The sequence below is a fragment of the Gouania willdenowi genome, chromosome 13 (assembly GCF_900634775.1).
Source record: "Gouania willdenowi chromosome 13, fGouWil2.1, whole genome shotgun sequence".
NCBI lineage: Eukaryota > Metazoa > Chordata > Actinopteri > Blenniiformes > Gobiesocidae > Gouania > Gouania willdenowi.
In genome coordinates this window covers 21,946,267-21,971,937 of record NC_041056.1, presented here as the reverse complement: position 1 = coordinate 21,971,937, position 25,671 = coordinate 21,946,267, and the positions used below count along the sequence as shown (strand labels likewise).

The 25,671-nt window shown below is 38.9% G+C and overlaps 1 protein-coding gene across 1 annotated transcript; it reads right to left on the bottom strand.

Moving 5' to 3' along the window:
- Positions 1–6,526: 6,526 nt before the first annotated feature.
- baz1b (bromodomain adjacent to zinc finger domain, 1B) lies at positions 6,527–25,208 on the bottom strand. The gene is made up of 21 exons (XM_028464659.1): positions 24,479–25,208; positions 22,253–22,369; positions 21,325–21,469; positions 20,901–21,096; positions 20,179–20,300; positions 18,996–19,193; positions 18,732–18,908; positions 16,632–17,913; positions 15,691–15,855; positions 15,418–15,556; positions 14,620–14,777; positions 14,181–14,295; positions 13,966–14,064; positions 13,591–13,768; positions 12,482–12,667; positions 12,229–12,376; positions 11,603–11,750; positions 9,780–9,892; positions 9,075–9,205; positions 8,832–8,938; positions 6,527–7,353 (listed from the first exon to the last, which is right to left on the bottom strand). Exons 1-21 carry the CDS (start codon positions 24,595–24,597, stop codon positions 6,714–6,716), a joined length of 4,683 nt encoding a protein of 1,560 aa, XP_028320460.1. The 5' UTR covers positions 24,598–25,208; the 3' UTR covers positions 6,527–6,713.
- Between the last annotated feature and the right edge of the window lie 463 nt (positions 25,209–25,671).

The following is a 25,671-nucleotide window of genomic DNA, read 5'->3' as shown; positions in this document are numbered from 1 at the left end:
CCATAAATCTGTAGGTCACAGGGAACAGCTGATGAGCTGATATATTTGGTCAGGATTGGTCTCTTGCATTACTTTGAATGTTAGAACATGATACAAACCTTGTAGGCAAGGCAAGGCAAATTTATTTATATAGCGCATTTCATACTCAAGGCAACTCAATGTGCTTTACATGATAAAACATTCAATTGTTTAAAATCAATAAGAACATTTAAATCAATAAGAACATTTAAAATCATCAGTAAAATCAATTAAAATCATCAGTAAAATCAATTAAAATCATCAGTAAAATCATCATTACATCAACAACATGACAAAAAATCTCTCTCTCAATCATATGCAGTAGAGAAAAAAAGTGCCTTTAACTTTGATTTAAAAATGTTCACATTGGATGCTGACTTCAGCTCCGCTGGCAGTTTGTTCCACTTCTTTGCAGCATAACAACTAAAAGCAGCATCACCATGTTTACTGTGAACTCTGGGCTCCACTATCTGATCTGTGTCCATAGATCTGAGAGACCTGCTGGGTTCATACCTGACTAACATGTCACTGATGTATTCTGGACCAAACCCATTCACAGATTTATACACCAGCAGCAGAACTTTAAAGTCTATTCTGAGGCTGACTGGGAGCCAGTGTAAAGACTTTAAAACTGGAGTCTGTAGTCAGACAAAACAAAAAAAATGATGATGGATTTGTAACTGCGCAATGATGAGAACATAGAATGTAGCAAGGACAGGGTTAAAATACAAATGTTTAATCGCATTTTTTAGAAACATCTGGATCTGCCCACACCTGTAACGCTATTAAAAATCACACTGCATTCTCCCAGATAGCACACATATGTCTCGCCGATGTCGGCCTCAGATCATGTGTCGGCATTCTACTCCTAATGCGTCATTTTGTGTGTTTTTTCCCCCCAAATCGCTGATACCACTTATAAAATTGTAGAACTGTAAAATATCACTTCCATGAAGCTGTTTTTGTGTTGGGGCTGTTTTGCCTATGCTGCTGAAAATACATTTATGATCATGAACTGTCTCTCTTATTTTGTCCACACATAATAAGCTATTTAGTGGTAATATATTGTTTGTTGTTGTTGTTGTTGTTGTTGTTGTGATATTGCCGTATTCCTATCAGATTTAAGTGAATACTGGACAATGGATATGGAGATATTTATACTAATTGAATGATCCGAGCTAAATAAAGGTTAATATAAGCTGTGGAGAGGCCGCACTGAGCATCTTTAATTCATCGTCCAAACATCTGCCCAATGAGCAAACGCTCTACATAATACGTCGCGCCGATGCAACTCCCTTCATCGCGCCGACGTCGGCGAGACGTACAGTATGTGTGCTGTCAGGGCTGTGTTTTAAAGGTAACGGCTGTGTTCGAAATCACATACTAACATACTACTCATACTAAGTCTGACGTAGAAATGTAGTATGTAGTGCATCCACATTAGACAGTATGAAAAGTACTGGGATGTATTCTGCTGTATATTGGGACATTCTTTTAGTATGCATGGTGGGCACACTACCCGTACTCAACCGCCCCCTGATGCATTATGAGCAGAATGTAAAATCGTCCTGGGACCGGCTTCAAACTAAAAATCAAACATCCCTTTTTCAAAATAAAAGCATCTCTTCTTGCCTTCCATTAGTTTTTTTTTAACACTTTTGTAAATAAGGCTCTTGTTTTGAAGTTAACCAGAGGTTTTGTCAGTATTACAATGGGGGGGGGATCTCCGAAAATCTCCAAAATGTCGGCATGAAATGTGTTTCCGTGAGTTTTATGAATGAAATGACCAGAGGTTGATATTCTACTTGATCACTTTCTCACTCAAAATGCTTTCAGAACTTTCAAAAGTAGAAAATAACGGAGATGTTTAGCCTCAGTGTGCTTCAGGTTTCTGCAGTAGGTTTGAAATGCATCTTGGGAAACTTGGAAGTATACTGTAGTGGGAACGGTCATCATCCTAATCATACTAATAGTATATAGTAGACAGTCATTTAGTTTGTAGTGTATAGTACAGTGTATGTCAGTTTGAACACAGCTAATGTTGGAAAGCTAGCATGATTTGAGCTAGCAAGACAAGTCAAAGTCATCTTTATTGTCAAATTCTCAACATGTGCTGGACATACAGAAAAATTGAAAGAAAAAAAAAATGCGCATTTTGAAAAAGCAGCAACAATGAGCAGAAATTCCCAGGTAGTGTTTAAAGAAAAATCAACAACAGCAGCAGCAACAACAACAAATGTGCAAAGACCTCATCTAAACTGCTTCCTAAAAAGCTCTGTTTAGATTTTCTGACGTTGAAAAAAAAACAAGCCAACCTTGACTTTACGAGTGTCAAATTCAAGATCAGCCAAGTCAAACACTGCTGCTCGCTGTGCTGTGACTCAGCTGTCCTGTTCGTCTATGGCTTCAGTCATGTTTCACTTTAGCGGCTGTGGGAACGACAGAAACACACTTGCTGGTTCCTTGTCACACATGCCCTAGTCTGCACTGACTGGGACCAGGGGTAAATATTTGCTGCGTTCTGCTGGTACTACTTCATACCCTGCTGCTGTCTGTTTGCACAGGGGTCAAAGTTTGGTCTACACATCATTGTTTACGTGTTAGTGGACGGCATTTCCTACTGCCTCTGCTTTTTGCTGTAAGAGCCTAAAATGAGCTAGAACGTAACAGAACCATAAGCTGAATCCTACACACGGTCACATGCTACATGTCATTGTATTTGTGATGTTGGTCGTTTGCTTCAAGTAGGTAAATAATATATGTTTAGTGGCACAAGTCATACTTTGATACAAAATTTCAAAAGATGAGTATTTATATTGGTGAAAAAAATGTTTGTATCCTTTACCAAAATATGTTTAAGTTCATCAAAAGTCTTAAGCAGATTGATCTGTTTAGTTATTATTGTTGTGGCAAAGGCACAAATTAAATACATGACAATTATTTATATTATTATAAAAAATAAAAAACATTTTTTAGGTTCACTCAAATCCCTCAGTGTTCAGTTTAATGTAAATCAAGCAATATAGTATGGAGGTAAATTGGTGTCTTAATTATCCAATCTAAACAAAAAAAAAAAAAAAAAAAAAATTTCAATCAAGAATACATATTTTTAATCAAAGAAAAAAGTGTTCAAATGTAAAAAAATATTTAAAACCCAAATAATTGCATTTGAACACTTTTTTCCTCGATTGAAAATGTTTTTTTGATTGAAATGTTTTATTTTGTTGATTAAACTATAAAGACACAAATGTACTACCCATAATATGGCCCAAATACAAAGAAGATGACTTCAATAAATGTTAAAAAAAGAAAGAAAAAAAAAAAAAAAAAACACATTTTTAATCAAAGAAAAAGTGTTCAAATGCAGATATTTGGATTTTAAATATTTTTTCTGCTTGAAGTAAACTTTTTTTTTTTTTTGATTGATTAGGTTTTTGTTGTTTTTTTATTTTTTTGATTGAAGTAATTTTATTTTGATTGAAAAGGTTTTTTTTTTTTTTGTTTTGTTTTTGTTTCGGTTAAATAATAAAGACACAAATCTTCCTCTATAATAAAGTAAACTCAATAAACTGCTGATGAGATGTTGGGAATCACAACCTCCATCACAAACCTGTAGCCTAGAACGATCCCAGAGTCAACAACATAGATCTATAGCTGTAATACAGATTCATCTGGATTTCCAGCCGACCAAACTTGTTGACACCTGGCTTTTCACCGTGCGTTAAAAATGCACAAAACTATCAAGTTGGTGCTCATTTTGAATATTGACCTTATACCACAACCAGAAAAGGGGTCTCACTAGTTCTGTGCACACATTTCTGTCAATATTAAATTAGATTTAAAAATGCTCTCAATAAAAAAAGGGGGAAAAGACAGAAAAACATCCAAGATAATAATAAACTTATTGAATTTAAATGAGTGCATTGGTTCTTCACAGGGAGCAGTTCTTCTATCTGCTCAGTCTATTTGTGAACCACTGGTGAGATTGTGGGCTAATGGTTTGAGGCCAATCCAAAAAGTAGATAACAGCTGACTGTACACGATTCCAAGCATAGGGAATATAATATTTTAGTGTAAATATAAAGGCAAAAATAATATGTTTTTCCCCACATTATCTTTTGTTGTGAAATACTTACAATGAATGGACTAATTTAAAAAGCATGTATATTTCCATTTGTGGGGTGGTTTTGTGGAATGATCTCGATGATTCAATTAAACTAAGTATGAATATAATGCAGTTTAATTTATTTTTTTTACAATAGCTATATCTTCGAAAAGTACAGATGTTGATGGCGCCTGTGTATTTTGTATGTTTTTCCTAATAGCTCGATTGGAGTATTTATTGGTATTGTCCATTTAGCTTGTTTCATTGGATTTTTGCAGTTGTTAATGGTGAAAGAATTGACAAGCCAAGGCTTTTTCCTATCCCTTGTCGAACGAATAAAACTGTTTTTTTTTTTTTTTCACAAAGATTTCTGTTGAGATTTGTTTATTCGTTTTGGTTTTTATCTTTTTTTTTTTAAATTTGGTTGTTCTAAACAAATAAATAAGTCAGAAACCAACCTATAGACCCTGATGTCAAAGGTCACCTTGGGTTTATTACAGCTGGATGCAGCTGCTGCAGGCACACTTTAACTATCACCAATAAAGTGCTACATTTCCACTGACTTTTCACATCTCTGACCTTTAGTCTGAAGCGTCCGAGCCTTCACACCTGTTGCCAAATTACAGATGGCTCAGTGGCTGTCATCGCCTCCCCTCTGTCCTCCCCACACAACACGCCGCCTTGGCAAACTCATAGTGGTTGATCCTAAAATCATTATTAATCAGTCCTGTGAAATGTTCTTGTGAATGAAAATAGCAGCTTATATATATATATATATATAAAGAAGCAGACATCATAGAGGAAAACAAGTGCTTGATATTTTATTTTCAAAAAGTACAGGAGACAAAACCCATTCATTGAGATTAACCCGTTTAACATGTCATTTCAAAGTGTACAGATGGCAGTGATGTCTGTTGTTGTGACTCGGGGATACTTTGACTGACCACTAAGAAAAATTTATCCATCGTCTTTATTGGAAATGATCCCCTACATTAAACCTGTACGACTTGCTTCAAAAACATCTTAAGAAACTATAAATATATGGAGAAAAAAAAAAAAGAAGCGTAAAATAATTTTGCAGTTACTCCACAAATTACACTATTTAGTCAAAGCTAAATTTTGAGGGGCAAATGTGAATTGTGAAAAATAGTCGGGAGTTGCATTTTTTTCTTAAATTACAGGAGGGTCCAATCAAAAGCTTCAAAGTGTGGAAGATGAAAGCACCAATAAGACACTGGAAAACGACATAATAGAACAGGAGGGAGAGAACACCAACCACTGATGTTATTCAACTTATTTATACACACACACACACACATTGCTGGCAGTCTCACTTAACACTACACAAGGATGGATGTGTCCGATTTAAAAGCAACATTTGACACAAATGTCTTCTCGTCGATATCAGATTTGAAATTTTAGCTCCAAATTACACCAGCATCCACTTGACCTTTGACTGGTAGTGTTACATTTCAGAGGCAGCTGCTCAAAGTGCAGGCCTAGAGCACCCCCTGGTGGCTGAAACAGGAGGCACTTGGTTTAAAGGGGGAAATAAAAGCTTTGTAGCAGCTTGAACCAATATTTGGTTTTTAATGTCATTTTTATTTTGGATAATTGTTCACAATTCCTCCATTCAAAAAAAAAAAACGACAGTTGCTTCCAAAGCAAAATTAAAGTTGACATGTCAAGTCATATAGCCTTAACGCAAAACAAACGTCAATATTAAAAATGCCCCTGTATTCATATACAAACATTGAATTTGTTTTTGCTTTTTTAAATACTGTTTACAAATGTTTATGCACATATTTGCAGTAAAGCATGGTCCTGGTTGCTGGCATCAGGGGTAAAACTCCCCACCTTGTTAAAGTGAACAGGCACTCCAGAGGGAAGAGGAGGAAAACAAGCTCCCAGTCACTTTCCTGTTGTCATCTTGACACCAAGAGCTGAGATTAAAGGATCAAATTAAACAGGACTGAAAGTGTCATTTAAAAACAACATTATAGGATCTTCTACCCAGGCTGAGGGACAAAAAAAAACTTCTACTGCTAGTAAAAATCTAACATCTTCAGCTACAGATTTTCAACTAACCAAAGGTGGCCTTAAATGGACAATGTTGAGTAAGAAAAGCAATTTACAGGTGAAAGACCTCAGGGATTACAGGTGCATGGACCCATACCTCTAGTAGGCAGTGAAAGCACAAACACTGCAGTAAAGCTCTGGCTCCACTGTGTGTGTGTGTGTGTGTGTGTGTGAGCCCGGAGTGAGGAAAGGGCTGTTTTACACTGTTCCAGTGCTCAAGGAAAACTAAACTCAAGTCCAATTACAAAGGGCCAAAATTTGCCCATATGGAACTAAAACTGGAGCTCCAAAAAAATCTCCAGTATCTCAAAAGCTTCATTTGTCTTTAATGTAGAAGAAAAAAAAAAATTACCAATTATAAACAGGTACAAATATAAATCAGTTTTCTTCTGGTATTTCCCAAAGTATGAAAAGAAATACAAAAAGTTAAAAAACAAATGTATTCTGAGGATTGTGTGCCGCTGGCTATAGCAGGACCATTCCTTAAAGCAAAGGCTAACTGGCTCTGGGTTCAGGAGCGTTTGAGTCTCTTGGAATGTCGCTGCCGGGTGGATCCTCCCTCCTCATCACTACTCGCCTCCCTGGGAACACTTTGCTTTCCCCTTTGACGAGTTCTGCGTGTGTCCTGCTCACCATCGCTGTCGTGCTCCCTGTAATCCTTCTTTCTGGAGGTGGCTGAGGAACGCTTACTTTTCCTCCTGCTCTCATCTTCCTCCTCATCCTGATCACTCTGCTCGTCCTTCTGCCCTCGACTGGTTCTGGTGCGCTTTCTGCTCGATTTACCGTTCTGCATCTTCTTCTTTGGCTCCTCTTCCTGTTCTTCACTCTCTTGTTCCTCCTCTTCATCATCAGATGTTGCAGGTGCTTGGCTAATGCGCTTACGGGAGTGTCGGCGGAGGTAGCTCAGGGTGGGCAGGAGCTTCTGGAGCAGCTCAATGAAGGTCTGCTCAGTCTTCTCCATGCAGGAGAGCACGGTGCTGCCCTGCTGGTTGTACTCCTCTGCGTTGGAGAAAACTAGCTTCATGTCTTCCAGGAAGTCCTGGACGTGGCGATAAGAGCGTTGGCTGAACTTTTCCATCATCGTCTGGAAATCCATGGGCTGTGAAATGATCTCCAAGTAGTCCTCGGCCTCCTCTGTGGAAACAGGCTCTCTGAAATGAGAGCACAAACACATTGGTTACTTAATAGTACAATTTTTAATTAGAAGTAGTGATGCACCGACAATTAGGGATGAGAATTGAAAACCAATTCCCAGTAATCCAATTCCTAGGAATCGTTCGTTTGCTTGCCTGTTAATTCCGCTTATCGGTTCCTCTTACGTCGCAAATACGTGATGATGTCACACGCTAGCAGCGTGTTGTTTAAACACTCTGAGCAGGTGAAGCTGCTCTAGACGAGAAACGAACGGAGATTCACAGACACCATAAAGTTAAACGGGCACCGGTGGCTCTGTATTTAGGAGTCAGTGATGATTTGCGTAGTTTTTGGCAGTTTAGACAGTGTTTCAGGTGGTTTAGGCGGAGTTTGAAGCCTGTTTGAAGCGGCCAGGATGGGACGGGGGGCGGGCAGTGTACCTGATGAGCAGACCCCCCAAAAAACATTTCCCCATAAAAAAAAAAAAAAAAAACATTCAGGTGACAGAGAATTCTGTTTTCACCGTTCGATTCCGTGATTCCTTCCGCGATCCCGTTAACGTGGATTTTATAGGGCCCTACATAGTCCAAAGAGTGGATGAAGAAGTCCAACTATATAGAAGCCTTCCTCCCATCCCAACCAAAGACAGCGCCACCCTCTGGTGGTGGATGAAGAGGGACAAATTCCCAATGGTGTCAGCTTTAGCTGAGAAATATCTCTGTGTCCAAGCATCCTAAACACCATCTGAAAGGATGTTCTCCACAGCTGGAAGTCCAGTACCATCTCGTATCCTTCCTGACGAGGCAAACATTATAATTTTTCTGCACAAAAATAGTTCATCTACCACAGTTGATAAGTGCAGCTGTACTCTTGGTTAATATGTTCTTTTTTTTTTTTTTTTTTTTTTTTACCGAATAACGATTTGATTTATGTCTGAATTAGTTTTGAATCAAGTTGTTCAAGTTCAAAAGGAGCACTGTAAATATTCCCAAATGTTTGTAGCCAAAGTGTCATATATTGTATATATTATTATCCAGGGAATCTATAAATAGATCTGCCTTACCTGGTGGATTAAAATAGAGCTGATATCCCAGCAGGAAATTAAAGAGACAGAGATAAGATAATAAAAATTATTTAATTCTATCACCCAATGAGAATCGGTAAAGAATCAAATCGATAAGCAGTATCGATATTGAAATCAGAATTGCTAAATTCTTACCAATTTATTTCGGTGATACAGTTTCAGCCAAAATAATTTCTGGATATGTAATTTAATCGTAGCAAAGCAGAATAATTTTTTTGGTGCTGAAATGCAGACATCCTTATCTGCCATGACTGAAAAATGACAGAATTACTTGAAGAAATGCTCAAATAGAAATGCCCAACCCCCGACTGTTAAATGACTTTACTGGTTCATAATGCATGTCACTCTAGGCAGAGGATAGAACAGCGTCTCATGACAGAACTTTTAGATTCACTGACGTCTTTCTCTCACCTGAATGGCCAGCTGTATCTGAACTTCATTAGTTTCTTGAGGATTTCCTCACACTTCTCCAGCTCCAGCTCCTGCCTACGCGTTCCTGTTTGAGAACTCTGTCGCACCTGGAAACACACAAGACCAGCAGTTATGGAACAATTCCTTCTCAACATACTTACCAAGTTAAAGGAACTGTTTGATAAATAGTTCATTGTTCAAAAGGAAAAAAAGAATAATTGAGAGCTAGTGTCTGCTTCTTACCAGTTCCTCTATGTCTGCAGGGCTGTTGGGGCCTGTTCGCTGCTTACTGCTGGAAGAAGGCGTCTTCTTAGATTTACTTTTTGAGGTCTTTGGACGAGAAGAAGCTAACTTCATCTTCTTTCTTGGTCTCACTGAAATGACAAAAGCAATCAGAAATCATCACTTTTTCAAATTCTGCTAAAGAAACCTACATTCTTAGTAAATTTTACATCACCATCATGTCACTGGCTTAAACCATTCCCAAGTCAGCATGGACGGAAATTTACATTAGCAAATTCTAAAACTAGTCCATCAATGGCTTCAGAGATCTTTTCTGATCTTAGTCTTTCACAGACACATTCATGGATTATCCTGCCACATACGCTGAGTGAAGCCAGAGTGACACAACCAGAGCTTCAAAGCCCTGAGATGTGCTAAATACCAACACACAGACAATGGAGGTAGGAAGAGGGCAGGAGCCACAGTCCCCGTCAGCATTCTTCTCATTCCCTCTCAGTAAACCTATGAACAATATCACCTGCACTAACTTTTTGTCACCCACTGTGACAGAAATCAATGCTGAGTTTTGGATGAAACAACTTAATATTAATTTAACAGAATGAGCTGCAGTCAATCAACAATTCCATATCTGATTACCGACCATGATGTGCAACCAGGATGAGATGCTTAAACCCTGACATTTAGGTTTAAATCCCTAATACTTACAGCTGTGTCCCATTGCTATATAGTCATTATCCTCCTCATCCTCTTCATCTTCAGACTCCTCCTCCACAGAAGACTCCTCTTCCTCTTCTTCTTCCGTGTCCTGGTTATAGTTTCTAAAAAAAATAAGCAAGCCATTTTTTTAAAAAAGTGGCAATGATTCCATGCAGATAAACATGGAGGTAATGATCTTCTCCACCATCACAGATCTAATGCACAGTTTATTTAGCACTAATAATGTCTACCAAGCATAAAGAGCAGTGCTTAGAGTCTTATCTATTTTTTCTATTATATTCAGTTTGAAAATACATCAATATCGATCTTGTGAACCATCTTGGACCAGTGATGAGATGTGAATATGCTTGTCTAAGTTATTTACATGTTTAATGGTGAATTTACCAGATTGGGGAAAATGATATGAAATGGTTACAACAGTGCATAAAGAACTAGGACTCGCTGGCATGAGGTGAGCCATAAACACTCATTTGCAGTTGGCTGAAAATAATATCAATGCACGATTTGAGTTATAGTGCCATAAAAATTAGCAGCTCTTGTAGCTGCAGAGTTTTTATCATTTTGGAGCTTGGAAATATGCAGTTTGAAAGCAAACGGAGCCTAATAAGTGTTTTTTTTTTTTTTTTTTAAAAGAAAAAAATAAATGTAATTAACAAAATAATGGAATCAGACAATCAAGTCATTCTGTATGTGAGAGAAACCAGTCTGAATTTCTATGAAGGCTCTACAGTAATAGCGTAAAGTGTATCATAACTGTAAATGTCCCCACACTCTTTTCATAATCTTTGAGTGGTTGGCTATAGAGTGTCCATGGATCTATAATTCTACTAACCCTGAACTCCTGCCTGTAACCACAGCAAAGCACTAAAAATTAACAGGACACCCAGCTCTTGTTGTTTGTTTCAAACCATTGGCCAACTGATCAACTAAGTGGTGAGTCTACAAGGTTTGTCCTACTGTGTAACCTTTGATGCAGTAGTCTTCCAACTAAGGCACACTTGCTAGCGGTGCCAATCCCCGTTTGATGGATTTTAGACATTTGATCTTGACCTAAAAAATAACAGATGCTGGACAACACTCACTACTAGGCTTTACACGGTCAGGATTTTTGGACCGGTCACCGATCAGTGAAATTAAAAAAACAATCACCAATCCCATCATATGAATTCAGGTTGTTTTTCTTTTAGGTACCGACCGAATTTCTTTAGTACTACCTGATGCGGATTCACGGAAAGTCAAACGGTACCATTTTTTGGGACCTAAACGCAGCCTAATGACTGTGAGGGAGTGGAGGAGTTGAAGAATTTCCATGCAGGACCTGAACATAACATTTGTTGTGTCTGTGAGTGCGTGGCCCTTTAACTGTGAATGAATGCCCTAGTCGCTCGACCAGTGTGTGGAGTGAGGGAGTGTGTGAGACTGAAGCAGATCGATTATAAGCTGTATGTCATCTTTAATGATTGGCAAAATAAACGTTGCAGCTGTTGAATCAAACCAGAGTCGAATGTCAGACTCAATGATTACTGTGAAGCAACTACAGAGTTGGAGATGAAGCTGCGGAGGCAGACCACACCGGAACTACAAGAAGCCTCCATTAGCATTAGCATTAGCATTAGGAGCAAATACATATTTACTGACAGTGGCATCGCAAAACCTGCTGTTGCTTATAGTCCATATGTAAAGCCTACTCACTATACTACATACAGTGCTACGAGAAAAAAAACAGTTTAAAAAAGTTTGCATAAAAATAAATAAATTAAAAAAAAAAACAAAAAAAAAAAAAAAAAAAAAAAAGTTTAACAGGTACTCACCTGGAACGAGAACCTCGTCTGGCCATCGTGGGTTGGCAGGCCGGACAGAGCCACTCCCCTTCAGGAATTCGGTACAGAGCCGGTCGGAGGCAGAACAAGTGGAAGGCTTTGTTGCACTCATCACATAAGATGAGTTTCTCATCGTCACCTGGATTAAAAGAATTAGCATAAGATATCAAATCTTATTCCCACATCTCAGCACAAATATCCAGGCTTTACCTATTCTTTGTTTTATGTTTCAAAACACTGGCAGTTTTAACCACATGTTGCTAGTGCTTTGGTGGCTGTGCAAGTAAGTAACCACAAATCCCTGCATACACTGAGTGTATGCTGTGCTCTGAGCCTGCTGCCCTGTCTGTAATTAAGCCTACACTACTCTATCAGTTGCAGTACAGATGAATTCCTGAAGACATTTCTTTGACTAGTGCAATGATTATTCACCCAAAGAGAGAGGAGCCCAAATAGTTAATTTATGGGGCAACATCAGTCATCTAACATCCAAAATTGAAGACACAAATGCTGCAAAATACAGTCAAAGATCAAAGCTCTCACTGTCTCCAGCTACATGTGATATCCCTCAGATAACACTAAACACATTTTAACACAACAGAATGAATAATTCCAACCTTTTCTACGACAAACTTTGCAGCGAGCGTTCTCAGCAGACATGTCCCACTTAATGCACGCATCCAACATTCCCAAAAGCACGTGCATGCGGGAAAAGGTCTGGGCTTCTCGGATCGCAGTCTTCCACTTCTCCAGTGCTGTTGCAACCTAAAAACAGGGACAATTTAGTGTAAAAAAAAATACAACTTTGTTGACTTTTTGATGGCAGCTCGTCAGGCTGAAAAATGCACCGACACTTCTCTGTTCTCTTACCCTGGCTTCTTCTGCTAGTTTTTTTTCCTCGTCTACCTCTTCAGCCTTGCTGTTCTCCTCCCCTGCTTGCTTCTTCTTCTTTTTCTGCTTTGGGGCCATGAAGCCCTGCAGGAACTTCTTGATCACACAGGCCTGAATGGTGATGATACATTCACCAAAGTCTTTCAAGCTCTCCGTGTCTTTTAACTGTGAGGTAGATGACAAAGCCAAGTAAACAACTGATATTTCTAAATACAAGACACATTTGATATAGAACAAGTGCATTAACGTCCAGGAGAATTTGTTTTCTATGTCATACTAAAATAATTTGATTGATTTTTTTTTTTAAAAACACAAATGATGCCAGAGTTTTCACCAGGAATTTTCCACAGCATAGGGGGGATCACGTGGCGTGCAAACGAGCACTACTAGCGTGGAAAAGTAAAGCTAAAGTTTTTTTTATCTGCGTTCCAGCCTTACTTAAATGCTAAAAGTTATTTGTTGAGTTGGTGATGATGAACGTAGTTAGAAAGTTACTCATCCTTGGTGTAGGTCCTAAACTAATAAATACTCACACACACTATAGGGACAAGAAATAACTGGATATAAAAGACTGATTCCTAGACGCGCTTTTCAATTTTAAATGAGGTATAATGTGGGACCTGCAGTAATATTCGAACACACACAGCAGCTTCATGTGCGCTACGTCTGGTTGAAGCACTGTTTATATTTGACGGTGCACACAGGCAGGATTGGGGGCAGCCATGTGACTGCAGGGGTCCTCAGGTGTTTCTGGGTTACTCAAATTAAAAATAGGGTTAAAACAACCCGTACACATCTGGAGGTCGAAAGTGTGCAACAATTATTATGACGGTACCGATTAAAAAAGGGGAAAAAACAAGAGAAAATCTCCCCTACGTTGCTGAATACTGAACTTAGGGGGCGCCATCGCTCCATAGGGGAGAAAAATTACACCGTATGGGGCCCCTACGCTCAACAGCACTGGCAAGAACCCTGGATGCCTTTAACTGTAGCACAAAAATTGTTTGTGTTGATAAAAATATGCCTAATCCTAATAAACAGTGTACGGATTCCCTGAATAGTGCAAGCAGCTGAGAAAACTATCTTACCTGTTCTTCCATGTCTACGTTGTCGTCTAGGTATCCCAGTCCTCCTTTTTGGAGTCGCGATGCAACCTCCTGGATATCACTGCGCAAATATTTGAGCAGCTCGGCGTAGCCATCACAAGTCCTGAGGCCCAATTTACCTTTACGGGTCAGATGTATGGAGTGCACAATGTCCTGGTACCTGAAGAAGGGGAAAGGACCATTTTACATTTCAAACACTGATGTGTTAGAAACAACTGGAACAGAATCTGTGTTTAGAACGTTTCCTGGGAAAGTACTTTCAGAGGCTGTTTGAAAAACTTTAACATTTCAGTCACCGCCTAAAGAGGTGCAGCAATTTGTTGAGATGGAATAGAATAATTATTATTGTTGATTTACCTGCTTTGAATTTTGGTCTTCAGCACACTTTCTCGGGCCCCCTGAGAATGAAGACTGTCCACTAGCTCTTCCAAGTCAGCGAGATTGTCGCATACAAACCTGAATTAAAAAAAAAATTGAAGATTAATTTAAGAAAAGCTAAAAAAAAAAAAAAAGGTTCACATAAAAGATAATAAAATAATCAGATAATCAAATGAGAAAAGGAGGCTTCTTACCACAGGTTCTGTCCCTGCTTTGGAATAGTAGTTTCTATACAAACGTCTACGACCGGTCCCTGCTGAAAGCCTTCACTTGCACCACCATCAACACTTCCATCTTCCTTTTCAGCTTCTGCAACAATTGATGTTAGTTTAATTCTATTAAATATATACATCTCAAACGCATACACATAATACACACAGCCTTGACACTGCATTAAGACTACTTGGCACTTCAAATGTGTAAATGAATCCCATAAGTCTTAAGAACGGATAAAATAATACAGTTTGCAAAATTATTGAAAAATTTGGGGAAGAGTCTGTATAGTTGTGAAAAGCCAATGTGTGCAAAACCTTTGCACAAACAAAGATGTTATGCAATTTTTAAGCTTAAATATTTCAAGGACCTACTGAGCAAATTGCAGAAAAGATCAATTTAATTTTTCGTAGCACGTACCAAGAGATTCTGGAACCGTCTCTCCATCATATTCTTCCTCTACCTCGGGTTCTGCTGGTTTGTCTTCTGGTGGAGGAGTGAAGCTGTAGTCGATGCTTTCATGCACCCAACCTTTCTCAATGTACAGACCGGGAACCACGTCAGAAAAGAGCCAATATCTGGACAAAAACATCACATGGTCATCCAGTTATATTTATAAAACATTTACATACCACGAGGAAAGGAAACGTATCATAATAGTAAAAACATAGCAGTTCATGATTGTTTCTTTTTTTCCAAACAAAAAGCCAAAACATAATCACAAATAATGCATTTTTGTTTTGATTATTATTATTATCATTTTCTGACAAAGGGCCAGCCTTAAAAAAAAAAAAAAAAAAAAAAAATACATTGTTGACAGACGGACAATAAATAGATGTGTTCCTGTCAAAGTTAAATAACTTCATGTGCCAACAATAATCAGATAAGCCACTAAGGCAAAACGCTGTAAAATAAAAAGTCTCCTTCACTTTCTTCAGGTTTCAGATAATGAATTTTCTTTTCTCGAAGAATCTCTGCATTACACATATTGAAGACTAAATATCCATAAAATGTTCACCAGCTCAACTAATACCATTTAAACCTTAGTTTTTCAGATTTTTTCCCTATTTTTTGAAATTATGTAAGACATTTTAGTCAAAGTTACCCCACCTCACCTACCTAGTTGTGGGTCAATCAGCTCTACTTGCCTGTGTCATAATATAGGTTTTTTTTTTTTTTTTAAAGTAAATGTTGTCTTTACGCAGCACATTGACTGACCTGTTATGATTTCGGTCAGTTCCCAGCGGTGCCCTACGCATCACTAGTTTGGCTTTAGCAATGCCCTCATGAAAAGCCTTTTCAGCTGCAACCTTCTGTCGGCGAGCTCGCTCTTCTTCTGCCTCCTTTTCCATGCGCTCTACAAGCAGAAGACAACACATGAAGCACTGAATAGAGCCAAGGGCAACATAATACTAAAGAGCACAAAAACACAGACTATTGAGCAGTAAAGTTACATGTAAAACTCTAACTTTCACATCTTAAATTATTTACCTTTGTTTAGTCTGTCCTGCTCCTCCTTCTCCTTCTTGGCCTGCATGGACATCAGCCGCCGACTCTTCACTGAGCTGATCATGTCCTCTGGTTCCGGCTCCGGCTCCACCTTCGCAGTTTCCTTTTTACTCTCCTTCTTTGTACTGACATCTTTTTTCTTTTCATCTTTAGCCAAAATAAAAAAAAACAGAAATTCAACATTTAATACCTTAGCTTGGATTAAATTATATTAAATGATTACATCGTACATTTGTGTTGAATAGGCACGGTTTCATTATTATTTTTTAATGCTAATAGTTACAATGTTTAAGTGTAGCAGTGTGGATTCAAGCAACACAGCCATTCTCTTCCTAACAATTCCTACAAGCTAGAGGAGCAATCCCTTTCAGAGTTGGGGTCAATCACAATAACATCTTCACTTATAAATGTTCAATTACAACTCAATTACAATTACATTGACTGGCAAGTTTATATGTTTTTAATCAGCTGTAAAATGCACTACAAAATATTATCCATCATCCAATATGTTTTTCATATCATCGTTACATTGTTAACCTTCCTTATCCATGAGAATATAGGTTTTAGTATTTTTGGTGTGGGCGTCTGAGCCTTTTTAGTGTCAGTATAGTATATATAGATTTATATTATTTAAAAAAGGTTAAAATGATCCTCAAGAGAAAAGACAGGTCAACTTTATATGAAACATATTTTAATAATTGTGAACTATGTGTGTGTAAGCCATAGAACTGTAACATGGTTACCCAATTTTGCATTTAATTAAATTGTAATTGAGTTTTTTATAGAATTTTCATGACATTTACAAATACAAAGTCAATTATCAGAACAGAAACAAATTATCAGTTGCAATTAAAATTATAATTGACCCAAAACCTGCTCCCTAATATCAAATATTGTTGATTTAAAACTAGTTCTAAACGTACCTTTGCTCTCCATCTCCTTCCTCATCTTCTTCTCCGCCCTTTTGCGATCATTGACCTCTTTCAACATGGCTAGACGCTCCTTCCAGAGCTCAGCCGCTCGCTGGTGCTTGGCGTCAACATGATCCTCCACAGAGTACGTCATAAGGATGCGGTGGCAAAGGGCTACGAGGAGGGTGACCTTCTCCTCTGCGCTGAGTTCAAACACTTCCACAGTTTCAAGTTTCTCCAAGAATTCAATAGTCACCACGTCATCGAAGCTGCCCACTGGCCCCGAATCCTCCGAGCCCTTCCCACTTTCCTCACCATGGGTATCACACGGTCGCAGGCACAGCCGTGCCAGCTCTGATGCAGAGTGCATAGTGAGCGGGATTTCAGATAGGGGCATGTCAAGCTCACTGTAGCCTTCAGCCAGCTCGTCCTGCAACAGTGTCTGTAGCAGCACGACCAACACTCGGTTCAAATAAAGGAAGCCGGACCCTTCACCAGCCAGTGCCTCCATCAATGCGAGCGCTGTGATTGGATACTGATCGTCTGGCATCAACAGCCCTGCAAAGCAGTGAAGGAAGTCCACGACCATAGCCACGCTGCCAAATAAAGTGTTGGGCAGCCCCTCGGGCATGTCCACCAGCTTGAATGTGGGCAGGTTTTTGCCATCCTCAATCTCCTGGTCCTCATATCTGCGAGACTGTTCCTGACGGACCAGCATCTCCTTCTTGCGTTTTTCCTTGGCTTTTTCTCTAAATTTCTCTCTCTGTTCCTCCCGCTTCCTCTTCATTTCTACATTTCTCTCCTCTTCACTCATGGCTGCCCATCGCTTCTTCTGCTCTAGAAGCTCCCAGCGTTTCTGCACCAGCTCTCTGAGCTCTTCTGGCAAGCGGCCACGATCTTCAGGGGACAAAGTCTTGGCTGCTTTAGAAATGAGAGAAGAAATTGTGTTCTTTTTATCCTCCTTTCCCTTGTGTTCTTTATAGTAGCGGAGGAGGTGGAGAGCCATCGGGGGCAGTGGCTTCCCGAGTTTCGGCGTGCCCGTCGATGTGCTGCGGACTCTCTTCTTCGGACTTCCTGCAGGGGTACTTTTTGCCAGATGAAGCAGAGTCATCTGCTTCATCTTTGGCGTCTTTGAACCAGCCTTGCCATCTTTTTTGGAGGCCATGAGAACCTTGAGCTTCTTATCACTACTTTTCCTACTTCTCTTTCCGTCTTTGTGTTCCCCGGACTTCCTGCCAGATCTGGGTGTGCTGCTCTTTCCTTCTCCTTTCTTGGGACTTCCTGAGTTCTTCATCTTGAGTGGAAAACCAAAATATTTTATTTACTAATAGACAGACTAATTGAGCACCTTAACAAAAACCATAATTCCAATAATTTTATCTTTTTTTTTAAAATATATATATATGTTTAGGGTTTCTTTTAGGAAATTTGATCTCCTGACCTGCGTTTGTCTATCTGTCTGTTAACAAGATAGCTTGAAAGGTTATGAATGCATTTGAATGAAATTTTCAGGATATGTTGATAAGACAAGGAACAGGTGATTAGATTTTGGTGATGTTCTGGCTTACTAAAAATGAGAAAACACCACTTGTGCATATCTTGATGATGTCATAGGTTCTCTCAGAGTCAACAGCTCAATGTTGACAGGTAGTCTGGTAACACAGCTCAATGTTAACAGGTAGTCAAAGTAACACAGCTCAATGTTGACGGGTAGTCATGGTAGAATCTACAGCACAAAGGGCTTTTAAAAATGACTAAAGTGGGTCTAATATTCTAAAAAAAAACACCCCATAAATAATGAACAGCAGGTGTCCTCAGTGAGCAACATCTGTAAATACGGTATAAAAATAGGCTTTCGGCAAATGTTATGATTTCCTGCCCTGTTCCATTAATGACTTAAACTTAATCCAGTCTCGTCATGTCAACGAAAACTCAACCATGTATATCGTCATGTTTTGTTCATAAAAGAGCCACGTTTAGCTCGTCACCATCTTGTTAATGTCAATAAAATAATTTCGTCGTCATCATTGACAAAAAAACAACACTGTTCTGAATAAGCGAAACCTCCACATATGAACAAAAACAGTGCGATATGGATCGAAGCTGGCTCACCTGCATGTGTCCCCAGATGCTCGGAGTGAGGGGCATGCTGAAAGAATCCTTCATTTTCTTCCCTCCTTTCTCATTGCCTGACTCTTCTCCTGGAGTGTCAGGGGTTTTGAGTTTTTTACTTGGTTTTCCATCTGATGTCAAGCTCTTGCGTTTCAGAGAGGGATTATCAGCTAAAAACTATAGACAGACACAAATGTGAGTAAAAAAACAACAATTTGGGGGGGTGGGGGGGAATCCATTTCAGAGGTACTTAAAGTAAATTACCTTATGAGGGTCCAGAAGAAAGTCGCATAATTTGCTGGGCAAGTTAAACTTTTTAACCAATTCATCTTCAACCACCCAGGGCGCACTTTCTGTCATCCCGAGCCTGAGAGCATAGTGTCTGATGAAGTAACGCATTATCTCCTTGGTTGGAGGTCGCTCTGTTCTAAACAGACTGTCGACTGGTACGTTACTGATCACCTGTAACAGAAGATGTTATAAATGTGTTTGTCTAATAAAAATAATACATAATTAAAGCAGAAATAAATTTGTGTAATGAGTGTGTCACACCACAGAAACGTGTGTCATTGACCAATCAGCCAAATTTGAAAGATGAAAAAAAAAAGTCTCAAAATTAGGTCTCAAAATCACGGAAAAACGATGGGGGCGTGTCAGTTCGAGGCACTGGAACCACCTCCGTGTATTAAAAGGAGGACGTAACCTACAGTAACAATGGAAGCTAGACTGGTTGATACTGGTTAGCTATCTGAATATATTTATGCGCTTCAGCAGCAGGGTCGGGATTATGCTAATGACAGCTTTGTTACATAACGCCCCCATTAAATCCAGAACACAGAAGATTGAAACACAGTTTGTGAAGCCTAGCTCCACAATTAAATTGTAAATGGTTGAAAGTTTTTTTTTTTTTAATATGTTTTAAGGAATACATTCATGACTTATTTATTGTGTTTAGAAGAAAATGGCAAATGGAAAATTAATTTGCTTTACACAGTCTTTAAGTTATCAGTCTTAGTTTCAGTCTAGTTTCACTCAACTATATTGTCATTTATTGCTCCAGTTTAGAATATATAGTATTTACATTTACATTCATTAACCAGTGTCATCTTCAAATCACCAAGGAAACTCAACAAAACTCCATGTCTAACTTACCCAACAAAGATTACTTCTGATGAGCTCATTTACCATTATACCCTCACTTGAAAACAAATTCTCACTGGCATAAAATTAGCTAAGTTTTGTCAGGTAAAAAAATGATGAAATGAATGATGAAACACATCAGCCACTGAAATAGAAAACATTAGACCCGTTTACTCCCACAATGTGCCACTTAATTATTAAACTATTGGTTTTTTATGAGTGAAATACTTGAAATGTAGAGCCCAGTATAACATTCATGACAAACCAGTTTATACATTGTCTGCTGATGTAAGAGCACAAGACATACCTTGTCCTCGTTAATGAGTTTGACGTCGTACTTGTGAGGAAGGAATTTGGGCATCACCCATTTTTTCTTCTCCTCTTTTGTGGCAGTAGAAAGTTTCCTTGGAGAACGTCGGGCTCTATCACCTGAGTGGAAAACAATTTAGGAATTTTAAAGGCCTTTTATCACCAAATTATTTGTTAACAAAAAGAGAGTCATCAACATCCCCCACCAGATTGGTTGTCATTATAACTCACAACCTTTTCCTGAATGTCCTAAATCTAAGAACTTAGATGTATACATAAGAAAATGTGATAATATAACTATTTGTCTTAAACGGTTTCTAAGAAAAGCTGTCCCCTTTGAAGATACCTCGAACAGAGTAAAAAAACACAAAAACAAGGGCAATAACGCCGGAAAAAAAAATTGCGCGCTTCTCATTTTCGACCTCCATCAAGGTATTGATACCCTGAAGCCACACACTGAATTTGGTTATTCTATTTCAAACGGTTTCTGAGAAAAACTGTCCCCTTTAACTTGGACGGATGAACGGACAGAGCTCAAACCCATATCCCCCTTCCACACTTTATAGCGGGGGATAAAAATAAGACAACAAAGTGAAATGAGAGGAAAAGTCAAACAAAATGCATCTGGTCAAAACAGAACCTGATTTACCAGGAGAGTATTAGCACACGTCCTTGGTTCTAGCAGCTGTATAACAACTAAATAATGCCAAGGGTACTAACTCAGGCTCTCCCTCCTGCTCTCTTCTTCTCTGGGGGGAGGCTCTTTCCTCTGGTTCTCCTGACTTGCATTCTCTTTGTCACTGGATGGAGAGTCACAGGCACCTTCCAGCTTCTTGTCCCCTGGATCCCCCTCAGGGTTTTCTTCTAATGGATGGATCTTTACCACCTTCACTCTTAAACTTTTGTCCTTCCCCACCTGAAGATAGACACGTTTGTAAGTCAGAATTTACCAATATACAAACCTTTAAAAAAATCAACTAAAATACAAGTGTTTACAAAAAAATTTCTTTAGTGCTGGGATCCACTTAAGGAACATTAATGTTTATTAGGCAACAAAGTAGGAATATGATTTAGTGATTTGTATTGACTTTTTATGACCCAGGTAAGACATAAAACAATATTCATAGGATAAAGTCCAACTAACCAAGAAGTCGCACTCTTCACCCACAGCGTACTTTGTCAGAACTTCCACCCAGGCCATCTCCACTAGTTTGTCTAGTGACACTGTGTTGTGGTGGACCTTTTCAAGTACTGGTTTCTCGAACCACTCAGGATATTCCTCCTGAAGCCTGAACACAAAACAGGATTGATCAGTAAATACAAATATACAACAAACTCATGTTGACAACACTGCTCATCTGTACATGGTTTATTTTCTGTGATTCCAAATGCAGCTCCAGCCACTCTACTGGATTACATAACTGAGAAACAATGGCCTAAATGGGGCCAGTAGACATCTCTTCACAGATATATTTAGACAGAGCTTAATTACAGTGTTTTATCTTGAGTGACTTGAACCAGCTGAGAGCTGCTGCGCTCATTCTTTCCTGTAACACCTCCTGGTTTAGGCCTGAGATAATCCCTGTGTGTTTATATAATCAAAACCAACAATAGTTGCCATGAAAAAAATCAAAATAAAGTATCGTTTTCGCCTTAGTTCACGACATATTTTGACACTGAAAAAAAAAGCCAACGCACTATTGTAGCTTCAAGGATGACTCAATCTCACGCACCCTCTAAAATAGAATGAGAGGCGGAGCACTGGGCTTATCCAATCATAGTGAAACCGTAAATAAGCCTTGTGACCTTCACTGGGGGAGTACGTGTCTTTGCTCACAGTGCTCCACTAGTGTTTAGGAATAATGTTTCAAAACATTGGTTTTCACATCTTTTGTCATTTGAGACCTGACATTTTAATGGACGTTGGGAGACAATGAGCCCTCCTACCACCACCACCACAGCCAAATCTTCATCCATGAACATTTTACAATGTGTTTCCAGATGAAAATGTAGTAAAGCTACCAAATATCTAGTGGATAAAATCAAACCGTGTGGTATAATGTTATACTGACAGTTCTGTGACTTCTTGTTCCTCCTCCCATGCTTCTTTGTGCGTCAGCTGGTTGCTTCCAGTACTCTTACACGTCCAGATACGTTCACTGTACCTCTGCAAGCGTGCCTCAAATTCTCTGCAAGCGGCTCGTCAAGGACTACAACACTAACGTTAACATATTACAATAATAGCTCACCATCTTATATGCCGATATGACATACGTATCCATTCAACCAACCGGTGTCACTCATTACAGTAATAATAGAGCAGGTTACACTTAAAGTACAAACTAGAACATTTAGAAAAACTGATCGAAGTTAAAAACTGCCATTTGAAAAAAGGATGGGAGCTCTTAAGAGGTAATGGCAGGTTGCATTTATTAACAATGTCAAGTGTATAAAGTAAGATTAAGATTATTTCTGTTGGAGTTTGTACATAAAAAATTCAACTTTGATCGTGACCCATGCACTTCTGGTTATCCTCCACTGAAAGTAATTTACATTTATTTCTTTAGTTGTGAAAAGACAAATGTGTTTTGGTCTGACATTCACAGCTGACATTATTTATTTTATAGACAATCTGGACACAAGTGTCTCTGATGTTATCAATCTTGTTACTTTAATAGGTAAACATTTTATTCATACTTGTAAATGGAAAGACTCATTTGTGTAATGTCTTTAATATTTGGTTCACCGATAACTTCAAGTCTCTTAAATTGATCAAACAAAATTAATAATTTGCTGTATCTGTATGTGAAATGTTATATGTTCTTGGTCCCCCTCGAAATACCCTAAAATGTTTATTTTTTTCATATATGTATTTTTAAATATGGAATTTTCTTTGTTAAATATGTCAAAATGAAAAAATATATATGAACCCATGTTAGCGGAAGGAAGAATCCTTAAGTGCGCACCTTACGCTTACATTATGCTTATGTAGAAAAGGTCCGGAAAACATACGTTTTTGTATCAATAGACACTTCGAATAAATAAAGACCTAAAAAGCCACCAAAATGTATAGAGTTATCATTGCCTTGTGTATGTGCCCTTTTCAGTTATGTCTGTATTTAGCATATATATTTTCTTTAGTGTTTATTCTTTATGTTCACTTCTCCAGCAAGTGTCAGTCTGTGTTATTGTGTCTATGTACCCTGATTGTAAAATAGTATACGTATTGTCAATGCATAGTAATAATGAATTAATAATAATTTTAAAAAAGTATAAAGTTTCAACGGTATCAGTGATGCAACTATTGGGCAACAGCAGCTTTCCATACAATAACTTGGGCTCTATTAGTTAGTGTTTTCAAATGCTTCCTAACAATTTAAAGGCACCTCTTATCATTGAAGTGTCATCAAATGCATAAATATAGCCCCTAAACATGTATACTGCTGTCTTGCTCCATTATATAACAGCAACACTGTGAGCCAGCATCGGCTAACTGAAGCAGCAGCTTCACTCTGTGCCTATTGTGACATAATACAGTTAGCTGCATGCTAGTAGCTAGCACTATTAGCATTGGTAGCTGACAGTCGAGGAGATTAAAATGATCAACGCCTAAAGAGCACCTCTGTGTTTAAAGGTGACCCATCCATAGCTGAATGGATCCAATGTCCAGTGTCCACCTATTTACAAGCATTAAGTAAATGTGTCTGTGCGTGTAGAGCCAAAGCTAACAGTGACACAGTGAAGGTGGTGATCGTTATAATTGGTGACAGACTTCCTCCTCTGGCGCTGGATGTAAGGGTCATAAACGGGTTATACGTGATTGTTTTCACTATCGGTCAAGACTGATTGCACACACCTGTCACTATAGCAAAAATAATACGAGATTTAATTAAATAACAGTCATTCAGCAAAAGTCATGCTTTGTACACATTTTAACTCTGCGTCCTGATGTGGCGAGTTAATTTTTAAATCAAAAATTACTCGCGTGCGCTTATAAAAGAGACTTTGTTTTTTTTCTTGAAGTTATAAATCTACTGTTACTAGCACGAAAAAGCAAAGCGATGTGACGTAAGTCACTACTTAAAATGGTTACCAATTGAACCAGAACACCACTTTTCATTAAACGTAACCTGTACATTCAGTAGAACCTAGGAGTACAAATGTCGCATGGTGTCATAAATATATAATACGGCTTTGTGTATAGGTGTAAAAAAATACGTAGACATATGACACAGTGACCCACTCCACCGACCGGCTCGATGAATCGAGCCTTAACACAACCATCACGTTAAGGATACTCTTTGTTCCTGAAGGCCTCCTTGGTGTGCTCGATGATGTAGACCTCTTCTCCCGGGCCTGGTGGCTCAGCTAGCGGCTTAATGAGCGGGTAAGGTTTTCGGCCTAAAAGCGGTGCCATTTCGATCCCTCAGATGACACGAACGTCCAAGCCCTATGTTGATCTCTCAGGAGCAAACAAACCACAGAAAACGCCTTTATGTCCTTGGTATGTATCCACTATTACCCAATGATGTAGCCCACCGCACGTTCCAGCCGGCAGGCCCGGCTCTCAACGTGTAGCAGCTAGCTAGCTAGCTGGCTAGCTTGCCGCGCTGGTTGCTATCTTGTTGCAAAACAATAACAGAGTGCGTTTAGCCGTCGGTCTCATGGCGTCATCCTCTGGTCCTCTGGCACCGCGTTCCCGCCGTATGTGTGCTTGGTCCTGGTGAGCTCCTTGGTCACTACATAAACTCCTTAGGATGAACTCAAAAGGATGTAGACTAGAGCACCCCGATATAAAACTCGCGGCAAGCGCTCAGTTCACCGTAAGTCTGGCGCACAGTCCAAATCCCTAACCAAGTCTCTGTGTATCATACAAATGTTGTTTAACGTAATCGCAAAGCTTTTTATGTTAACACCGAACTACTGCTGAAGTATCGTGATTCAAGCAAGAGGTTAAATCCGTGTTGAAATGGCGGGAGTTTTCAGTAGACCGGCAGGACTCCTCGCACACCCCGGGAACTCCGTTTCCCTGGCAGCAAGCAGCGTTGTAAGTTGGCCCGCCCCCTCCTCTCATTCATTGGTTGTCTCGTATAGGACTCCTCCTTCAGATGGCTTACTGGTTTCTCATTGGTTCACACACACGTCTTTCACCATTTTCAGGGTACCCGCTTTAAAAAAGACCCGCCCTCATATCACATGCCCTCTGGGTCGGCCGTTGTAATAACACTGTACAGTAATATATCTACAAAACAAAATGTATTTATCACAGAATAGTGGTGTGTACAATAAATGCTAGACGGACGTGTTTCAATAACCACTTCTTTGTAATTTGTCATATTTCTGAGCTTTATTATATTTTTTTGAATGGCTCATTCAAACACTGTAGCATGTTGTACAGTATATGGCCCACTGACAATTTAAGGTCATCTTCCATTCCATTACTTTCTAATTACTTTAATAAAGGTTGTTTTTTCACTGCACCCAATGTTAA

Excerpts from the sequence above, each read along its gene's own strand:
- baz1b (XM_028464659.1), bottom strand. The coding sequence starts at position 24,597 with ATGGCACCGCTTTTAGGCCGAAAACCTTACCCGCTCATTAAGCCGCTA. Across the intron at positions 12,668-13,590 it reads ACGTAGACATGGAAGAACAG|TTAAAAGACACGGAGAGCTT; the intron begins GTAAGATAGTTT and ends TCTACCTCACAG. Across the intron at positions 7,354-8,831 it reads AGATACAGCTGGCCATTCAG|AGAGCCTGTTTCCACAGAGG; the intron begins GTGAGAGAAAGA and ends CTCTCATTTCAG.